At 35.2% G+C, this 10235-nt stretch overlaps 1 protein-coding gene and 1 pseudogene across 1 annotated transcript; both read right to left on the bottom strand.

Moving 5' to 3' along the window:
• Positions 1–422: 422 nt before the first annotated feature.
• On the bottom strand, positions 423–1330 carry LOC145011997 (21 kDa protein pseudogene; annotated as a pseudogene).
• Positions 1331–2911: 1581 nt separating this feature from the next.
• On the bottom strand, positions 2912–9338 carry IRE (AGC (cAMP-dependent, cGMP-dependent and protein kinase C) kinase family protein). The gene is made up of 17 exons (XM_078971249.1): positions 8712–9338; positions 8247–8314; positions 7940–8113; positions 6500–7837; positions 6256–6428; positions 5918–6170; positions 5692–5784; positions 5466–5606; positions 5193–5285; positions 4901–5096; positions 4712–4797; positions 4490–4578; positions 4363–4414; positions 4115–4171; positions 3877–4044; positions 3686–3766; positions 2912–3487 (listed from the first exon to the last, which is right to left on the bottom strand). The coding sequence occupies exons 1-17, from the start codon at positions 9157–9159 to the stop codon at positions 3395–3397; spliced, it is 3603 nt and encodes a 1200-aa protein (XP_078827375.1). The 5' UTR covers positions 9160–9338; the 3' UTR covers positions 2912–3394.
• Between the last annotated feature and the right edge of the window lie 897 nt (positions 9339–10235).

The following is a 10235-nucleotide window of genomic DNA, read 5'->3' as shown; positions in this document are numbered from 1 at the left end:
TACCTCCTTTTCATATATTTATTTTTTTTAGTTTCATGTAGTGGCAGGAATTATTTATAACAGAATTCACATGGCTATGGTACATAAAGTCTGACACTCTTTAAATTCCAAATTATGTTTATTGTATTAAAAGATCTTGATTTTCTTTATCAATCTTTAACATAAATATAATGTTTTCTCTAACATATAACAATAATTAAAAATTTTAGTTAATGATGATATATTCGTAATGTTTCGCACTAGATATTTGTTTACCATTAGAACATCAAAGTCCTAAAATTTTCATTCACTATTACGTTTTCAATATTAAAAAAAAAAAATGTTTTCAATAGTTGGTTTTAAGTTCATTCGTAATAAAACTTTCATGCTGCCATGCACATCATGGGCAAATTGGGCAACATCAATATGCAACTCATGCATACTTGTGAAGAAAAAGAGTTCATCGGATTATATATAATGGCCCACGAAATAAATCGGATTATATGTTGATACATAATTAAATCAAAAACTTTATATACGTTACCAACAATAGTTCTTGTGTTTCAAATACCGAAGCAGTCATTCTACCATCTCTACTCTACACGACTACACCTTTCTTTTATCCTATTTCAAAAGGGTTCGTAATACCACTAGACCATATTATTGTAGCATCTTCAAACATAAAATTTCTTTTGTAAATTATGATGTATCACAAGCTCAAAAAAAAAAAAAAGTAGACTCAAACTTATAACAACCTAAAACTAAAATCATAGTATCAGGTAATGGTTAATTAATGCAAGAGCATTACTTGTAAAATGTGCAACATCACTGATCTGGATCCGAACCGAACTTTGGACCGGGCCCCCGATTTCCTGACCCGAAAACCCATCCATACAAGTATTCTCGTCGGTCAGGGCTGAGCTAATCCATGTCTGAACATTGCTCATGTGCAAGAGGAACTCCCGACCTTTGACCCGATCCACGCCATTGAGTTCACGGATCGAATTTCTGACCCTGTCCAAACTGTCATTAACTTCCTCCAAGCAATCTCCTACAGCGGAACGCTCTCGGGAGTTCAACCATTTGGATTCCGTCAGCTTCTGGAGGAAAGATTGGGCCGATTCAGACTGGTTTAGGGTTACTTTCAACGCAAACCGAGCCAACTCAGCCGGGTTGTGTTTGATAGTTTCTGCGTAGGGAGAAAGAGATTGGACGCATAAACGAGGGTAGGTGGTGACTGTGCAAGAAGATGTAATGTAGTCGGCGGTGATGGTTCCGGCGAGGAAGAGGACAGCGAGAGTGAAAAGTGTGAGTGTGAGGTTTGCCATGTTTGGTGGGGGGTGAAGATGGGAGAGGGTGTATCTATAGGAGTATATATTCGCTTTATAGTTCAACCGTTTGCGGTTGTATTTGATTTAATACTTATTCTATAATATTTTTCATAAAATATAAAAATCAATTTCTAGAGTAAAATTTTATTTTTGTTTTGTTTTGACGCAAATAAAAAAAAGTTATATTGCTTTGCTACGCATTTTACCGAACTTCATGTATTTTGTTTTGTTTTGACGCCAAAAAGAAAAATTTTTAAAAAATAAAAAAAATAAAAAAAATAAAAAAATTTAAGAACTACGTGAACAAAAAAAAATTACAACCAAAATGCAATTGGTGCAATAGTTCTTTGAACTTCTTCCCTTTTATTAAAACCCTCACCCAACTCAAATACATTTATTTAACTATTTTTGTAAGGTAGATTGTTTGTACACAATAATTTTTCTTCGTACATAATAATTAGTGTTTTAAAATATTATACTGTACAACTCTATAACGTATATAATATTGTGTATGGCAAAAAATTATTATTTTCGAATCACTTTCTTTTTTGTAATTGTTTTTTTAATTTTTCAATTAATCATGATGGTTCAAAACGCTTTTATATTATTCAAGACCATGGCCCATGCCTACCCAAACCCTCCAAAGCCCAGTTATATTATTCAAAGAGTCAGGACTACCCACCCTTTAGGTCTTATGGGCCTAGAGGTGCAAAAACTGAATATATTAATTTGATCACGAGTGGTTTGGATTTTGCAAAGTGGGTAAACCGTTTTTCGTGCTAACATATCTGATTCTATTATGAAACCGGAACGAAACTGATTTGAAACCGGATAAAAGGTCTTTATGTTACGCAACTTTTGACGCATTTACTAAACTTCATTTATTTTAGTGTTATAATTTAACAAAACTTGCGTGGTAGGTTGGAAAGGGGTCAAAAAAAACATTTTTGTATTTTTAATTTTCCCTTGGTGTTTCTCGACCATCCGTATCACTTACACTCCGTTCCCGAGTTGTAGCAAAGAAAAGAAGAGAAGAGAAGAGAAAAGAAAGTAAGGAGAGAAAAGAAGAGATGAAAAAGGAAAATAAATTTATCTTTTGTGTTCCCGAGTTTGAGAGAAATGAAAGGAAAGTTAAACATTTTGTTCTTTCTCTCCAAATCCTTCCAAATCGGAAGGAAAGTTAGGAGGGAAAGTGATCCCTCAATTTCCTTCCACTTCCCTCCTTTAATGAAACTCGGAAATATCAATTTCTCTTACTTTCCTCTGACTTCCACCCATTTCCTTTCTTTTCTCTCTTTAAATTGAACTCGGGAACGGAATGTTACGGACACCTTTCTTAGGAAGCCTCCAAATTCTTGTATCAACAATTTCAAAAAGTGATGAATCAAAACAATATTTTCTACTACATTAAACATTGGATTTTGTATAGGTTTTAAACTGATTTTGATCACCGTATTAGTAGCAAACTGATTTTGCACTAGGTTTTGGACTGGTTGTTGTCACAATATCTGATGGTTATTTTGCAATGAAATATAGACATAAATCATAATGATTAGTACAAATATACTGATCATACATGATATAACTCTGTACTCCTCCATCTATTAAACTATATCCTAGAAAGTTGCTCCATTAGTACATTATTTCTTTTTGTGGAAAACAAAGGTTTGGTTTCATTTTTTTTCCCTCTTAAGAAAAGGAAAGGATCCCAGAGAAAACCAAAAGTTGGGATTTATTTATTTGGTACTGAAAAAAAAAAAATGTGTACAAGAGAAGATGGTTTAATTTAAAAGAAAATTAGGGAGGATACAATTTAGGATTTTTTTTTCTACGAGTTGAATCAAAGGGGTTGTTAATTCCTATGAATGAATGATGTAGAAAATTATTAATTCCTATGATCTCATAATTAAGTTATTGTGATCGTTTTGAGCCTTGAGAGGTGGTGGAACTGGAATATATGCAAGAAATGGAATATGAATGAAGAACAAGTAAAGCATTCAGCCCAGGAATTAAGCAGGTAGCAGCAGCAGCAGCAGCTAAATGGAAGCACTGATATGATATGATATGATTGATTAGGTAGGTTGTCATGGTACTGGTGGTTTAGTAGAACTGTCTATCGAGTCTTGAGCACTCTTTACAAGCATGTCGTAATTGATAGAAGCCAGCTGAGATAAGTTCTGATCAAAAACAAAAATTAAATTAATGTGTTTAATTGATGATATGTCTCTCTCTCTCTCTCTCTCTCTCTCTCTCTCTCTCTCTCTCTATATATATATATATATATATATATATATATATATATATATATATATATATATATATATATATATATATATATATATATATATATATAGAAAAAGTGTTGGTTATTATACCTTAAATGAGAAATTACTGAATGAGTAATTGACATTGAGAGTTGAAGCACCAAATTCTGCCAGGTTACCGCATTCATCACCCTGCTTAATCAAACAACCAAATGATAAAGGATTACAAAAGAAACCAGGTATAGGTAAAGATATAGTGTGTGTGTGTGTGTGAAAAAGGATGCATGGATATGAGATCATACCTCTTCCTCTAGCATATTGCCGAATGAACTATCACCACATGTGCTGCCTGTATCAGACATATCATCAAAATCGCTGCCTCCATCAACATGTTCATCTTCTGGATTCCAAATATACCGGCTCATGAAATAGCTCGTGTCCAGAGTCTCAGCAGATGGTATGAATGTCGCCTGATTGAAACACACAACTCAACTCTTATATTTTCTTCTTACAAGAAAAGTGGAAAATAAATGAAATTACCTTCTGCCTTGCAAGTGTGTCCCAGTGGATATTCTTAAAGAAATGATGTGTCTTTACCTGTTTGTTTATCATAAATAAACAAATCACGCACATTATTTATCACTTACCTTCCTACCTCTTTGTCGTTGCCTTTTTTTTTTTTTTTTTATTGTTTGATATATATATATATATATATATATATATATATATATATATATATATATATAGGTATGTATTTAATATTTAATAATGGAGAGAGAAAATGTCACCTGTACAGCCCCTATGGCACCAAGGCGTTGAGCTGGATTTTCAGTCAGCAACCTGAAATAAACATAATTATGTATCATGTATGAATATGTGATGATTGAATTGATTGATAAACAACTAGAAACTTACTTATTAATCAGATCATAAGCTTCAAAGCTCATCTCCTCAGGAATCTTGGGCCATGGTATATCTCTGTTCATAATGTTGGCAAAAACTTGCTGCACCCCCAACCCAATTCAAATAATGAGAAGATGACTAATTAAAGTAGGTTTGTTACCTTTTTATGCAATGCAATCTACATTCTACAACAAATTAAAGTGTCATATTTTTATGAGTGAGTAAAGTGAGTACCTGTGGAGATTCTGCATTAAAAGGTGGTATCCCTACAAGCAGCTCAAAAAGAATAACACCAACAGACCACCAGTCAGCTGTTGCACCTACAACAATGGAAAAGGAAAGGAATTAAGTGTTTCAACTTTCAACTTTATATATAAAAAGTAATAAGCAGAAAGACATTTGAAAAATAAAATAAATTCCAACCATGTCCCACGCCTAGAAGTATCTCAGGAGCCAGATAGTCGGGAGTCCCAACAACAGACTGTTTTTGACGTTCTCTTCCTGGTGTAGCAGCAACATCATTTTCCCCATAAATAGAGGTCCTGTTTTCTGATACCCCACCTGATAGGTCCTCTGTACTGTTAATCAGACCTACCTTCGATAGCCCAAAATCTGACAGCTGTAACAAATAATCATTTTATTATTATAATAACTAATTCAATTTATTTATTTTTTTGAAGTAAAAGAAAAAAAAAAAAAAAAAAAAGATGCTTACCTTGATATGGCCATCTGGACCAATCAACAAGTTGTCAGGCTTCAGGTCTCGGTGAATGATATTCAAAGAATGTAAATACTCCAGTGCAAGAACCTAAAACCAATCAAAAAAATATGAAGCTGGAGAAAAGAAGACCAAATTGCCTGTAAAAGCAATCTACTTTTTACTCTCTTTTCAATAACAATATGAATGAAGATCTGCTTTAGTGTTTACCCATAAGAGTAGAAAACAAAGTACATTTGTTATACCAGAAAAGAAAGAGAAAAAACTTACAAGTTCTGCAATATAGACACGTGCCATGTCCTCTTCCAAGCAGCCTAGAGTTCTCAGCAAAGAGAAAAGATCCCCTCCATTTAAAAACTCCATTACCAGATACAGATTTTCTTTGCATGTGAATGAGTAGAAAAACCGAACCTAAGTCAAAACAACTTAATTAATGAAGTCAAGTTACACAAACACAGTTGCTGAACCAAAAAATATTTTTTTATTTTCTTCTCACCACAAAAGGATTTCGAACTGATATCAATATATCCCGTTCAGCCAAGATACTTTCAACTGCATTTTTACGAATCATATCAGCCTTCTTCAAAACCTGCAATACTTTTTCCAAAATAACTTCTTTTAGTAAGTAAACACAGACTAAGGGAGGGGAGGGAGGGAGTCTGCTTCTTTTTTAACTTAAGCACTTATAGATGTTTCTGGACAGAATTTACTTCAGCCCTTACCTTTATGGCAAATACATCACCAGTTGCCCTTTTTTTGGCTAGAAAAACTCGTCCAAATGCACCCCTGCTGATTGGTTTTATAATTTCAAAATCTTCAATTGATGTCCTATCTTTAGAGAATGTATTCACAGGGCTGGCGCGTAGACTACTACGAGCTGTCTCATCTTCTACTGAACTATCTTCATTCGCCAAGTTACTTGATGATTCTATCTTATCATCCTCTATCTGCCCACAAAGAATTACATACTTCTCCCTGGAAGAGATAAATAAATAAATAATAAACTAAACCTGAGTAATACTAGTTTTTTTATGATTGGTGAATTAGTTAGTTTACTCACTGTAATAGTTTCTCTATACGTCTACCAAATGTTTCGACAACAAGGGCATCCACCTTTCTGTCCTGGATAGCATATTTAAGGTCTGTTAAACGATCAAGCATGATCTCCAGGGCACTGTATTCATTAGTGTTGATACTGGCCACAGATCGAGAAATTTCCAGTAGCTTGTGTATCTGTCATTTCATGGATGTTTTCAGCATCATAACATCATTAATTCCAATAACATGTCAAAACAATATCAAACCTGCTGCCAGTTTTCATGCTCAGATGTCTTCCTTTCACTCAAGAACACCTCAATCTGGCTGGCTCGTGGTGTTAGTAGAGGTGATCTAGGAGTCAAGCTTCCACCTGATGAGGCTTTGTAACATGATGATGTGACAGGTGTCAAGTTTCCACGTGTTTCACTATTCATGTCTGGTAAACTTTGTAGATTCTCCATCACATAAGGAGCATCAACTCCATGGACACATTCAAGTATCTCTTCAGAGCATTGACAGGACAAACGGTGATTTTTGGGTGATGATTCATCAGAATCTTCTGGTGTACTGGATAAAGATACTCTCCCAATATCTGGGCATCCAACAGCAATATCTGCACTTTTGGGTGTGCATGAATCAATGATCCTTTCAAGAGTTTCTGAGACTCTACACAGTCTTTCATTGACTGTTAAACCCTTTAAGTCGCATCGATCAGCAATGGTGCATATTCTAGAATGTTCCTCCACATGTACAGTGGGTATTTCAACTTCACATATACGACAAATCAATGAACTCTCATAAGCTGCATGATGTTGACCTACAGAAACCCCGGATGATACTCTTGTTAGATTTGATGGTGTCTCCAAGTTCTTAGGAGGGCAGATTGGTATTTCAATATTCAAGACATGGTCATCTTTAGGTTCTAATTGGTCAGAGACTTCTTTTGTTGGGGAGTCAATCTCATCTAAGCCTTTGAGATTCTTTGCAGATGGAAACTTCGTCCAAGAAGACATTCTGTAGCTACTCGCGGATGAAGCCACACTTTTTGCAGTGTCAACCTCCACATTGTCGATTCCTCCATCTAAATTCATTTTTTCTTGATTTTGTTCCTCACTCCCTTCATGGGCGTTTTCGGTAATTTGTGTTTCGGCGACTTCAGGTTCTTCTAATGAGCTACTGAAGTTCTGGTATGTAGACTCTATAACTTTTTGATAGACACCAAGATCGCTTAGCTGGTGAAGACCTAAAATGTGGTGGCCTTCTTCATAACCACACTCTTTATGGAACTGAACAAGCCGAGTGCATCGTGTAAGTATAAATAGAAGACGGGTATGCACCTGTTTGAGGATACCAGTGGATAAATCTTGGCGCCTATCATCTAAGATCTGAACAATGTTTTCACATTTCAGCCAAAATTCATTGGATGTCATTTTTGCACACTTTCTTGCTATAATTAACAAGTCCTCCAAATTTTCTTGCCATTCGGGGTGAGATACTGATGTTTCTTCAAGAATGCCGACCAGATCTCCAGCAAAGATTCCCAGATCAGCATTGACTTCTTCCTTTAATTTATCAAACTTTCCCCTGAGCATCACCAGAATCTCCTGAACTTGATATATATTGCAATGGCATGGAGCAAACAGGTTAAGCGTGAACTAATTAATGTGAGCATCAGAAGAACGTCAACTATGAGAACAAGGAAATACCTCCACACGCCCAAATCCACGAGATTTCCAGAAAGGTAGAGGCCTTACTCCTTTGGCACTGAGCTCGTGAGAGAAACTTTTGATATCTGCAACTCTCTTCTTACGACCACTTGTAGCACGTAATATGGCCTGGAATCTTGGAGATTGCAGCTCCTTGGAAAGAGATGCATTACCCTGCAACCACTCACAATATGAGCCACATATTGCTTCAATAAAGAAGAAAGCTGGGAAATATATAGAAGATGAGAGTTGGGCAAATCAAGCCTATCAGCCTCGGCAATAACCTATCTAGTATAAAGTAGATTACCTCCAGTCCACCAATGGCTGGTGGAAGGACTCGTAAGGATTTAGATTGACTCCATGATACCTTCTTGCCTAGCAAATACAAAAAGCACTGAAAATGTCAAAATGGTAGATCAAGCTTCAACACTCTGCTCAAATGTTTACCAATTTAATAACTTATATGGAAGCTTGAAATAGTAGATGGAGGACCCGAATATTATATCTAGTTTTGATAGTAACATTGCGCATAAATGTTTTGATAGTAACACTCAAATAATTCTAGATTGCAGTTAATTTTACTACCTGCACTAGGCTGAAGCAGGACTATTACTCTAAGAACTAACAAATCTAATCATCTCTGTCATGGATAATCGCATTTATGGTATTATATTAGTCCTTTTTTCTAAACTACATACGAGTACTATATCCAAATCCCCATCTCAAAATGAACAATCTGGTATATTAACCGGAGAGCAAAGGATTACGTAACCTGGATCAGTGATTCTAGGAAATTGTTTTGTGTGTACTTCACGAGGAGGAGGAGTTGAAGTCTTATCTTTATTACTAATACCCAATTTTGAGGGGGTAACAGACGGAGAAACGACCCTAAGAGGCGAAGGTACAGAGCAAGTGCGAATGTGGTTTAGGCCAAGGGATGAAGCATGGAGTATGTAATCCTCCTCCAACTGACGATCGTAATTTGCATCATCTTTGCTATCACCATCACCGTCACCGTCACCATCGTCACTGCACTCGCCTTCGTTGTTTTCCGCCATTGCAGCCATGCTCTGGCTCTGACGGATCGGGATCGGAGGGATTTTCCTCAATTTAACGATTGAATGGGAGGTTTGACAATTCTGATGAAGGTTTCTATAGACATGATCAATGGAATTGTATGCGGTTTGTTCGGATTCTGACGAAGGTGGTGGAATTGACATTAGAGATAATGTTGTTGTTCACGACATTTTCCGAGTGTGATCTCTAGTATTTTATACAGAGAAAAATAAGGGATCGAAGATGATGATTTCTAGGTTTTTCAGAGTAGAATTTGGATCACAATTTTGTTCATTTCGTCAGGGAAGAACACGGAGAGGTATTCGCGCGAAAGGAAGAATGAACAGACGCACAATAGGATCGGAACACAACAATTAAATAAAATATTGAATATAAATATTAAGACATATCAATTAGAATAAATGCATAAAATTTACGTAATTTAGATCAATTTCATTTTAGATATATTCTTTTACTGCACAATAATTACATATTTTAATGTTCATCCATTTCGGGCAACTAGATTTCATTATTTCATGCAAATTAAAACATATGCTAAGGTTTGATTATTGTCATGTTCAGAATGGTTAATGTCATTAAATAGTACTTGACTTTTTAACAAAAAGTATCTAAAAACCAAATGCTTTTTTTGACAATGAACTTATACAGCTATCCAACGTAAAGGTTTACAACAGTGTATTTATACAAGAAACAAAACCTCTCTATTTGTAACATCGTACTATTCTAGCTAAACCATAGTCTACGATTATGTTAAACACCCTTATCTTTTACTATTAATTATAGTTTAATGTCAAGCCTAATCCATGACTAAACAAATAGTGTATGTTTATGTTAAACACCCTTATCTTTGACTATTAATTACTACTATAGTTTAACGTGAAGCCTAAATGCCTAATCCATGGCTAAACAAATAATCCAACACGGCAAATCTATCCCAAATGTCCTTTCTGTCGCATTTGATCCAAAGAGACAAACGTTTATATGGCATTTAAAGTTTGGGAAAATGACATCGTAGTACAATTAAATTTTGATTTTGTCTCGGATTGATCCTTAATGTATTTTTTTCACTCAATAGATTACTAAAGCTTCATTTTACCTATTAAATAAGTAGTGGCGGAGCTACTAATGGACCGGGGGGCCAGGGCCTCCCTGATTTTTCTCCTTTTAGGTACTTATACTATATACAATATATTGATTTTATTTGCTGAAAAAAGTTTTG

This window comes from Lactuca saligna, chromosome 8 (genome assembly GCF_052625555.1).
Source record: "Lactuca saligna cultivar CGN05327 chromosome 8, ASM5262555v1, whole genome shotgun sequence".
NCBI classification, from domain to species: Eukaryota; Viridiplantae; Streptophyta; class Magnoliopsida; order Asterales; family Asteraceae; genus Lactuca; species Lactuca saligna.
The sequence above is the reverse complement of the archived record's forward strand: the minus strand, read 5'-3'. Positions and strand labels throughout refer to the sequence as shown.

Excerpts from the sequence above, each read along its gene's own strand:
- IRE (XM_078971249.1), bottom strand. The coding sequence starts at position 9,159 with ATGTCAATTCCACCACCTTCGTCAGAATCCGAACAAACCGCATACAAT. Across the intron at positions 6,429-6,499 it reads AGCATGAAAACTGGCAGCAG|ATACACAAGCTACTGGAAAT; the intron begins GTTTGATATTGT and ends ATGAAATGACAG. Across the intron at positions 4,045-4,114 it reads ACACACTTGCAAGGCAGAAG|GCGACATTCATACCATCTGC; the intron begins GTAATTTCATTT and ends TGTTTCAATCAG.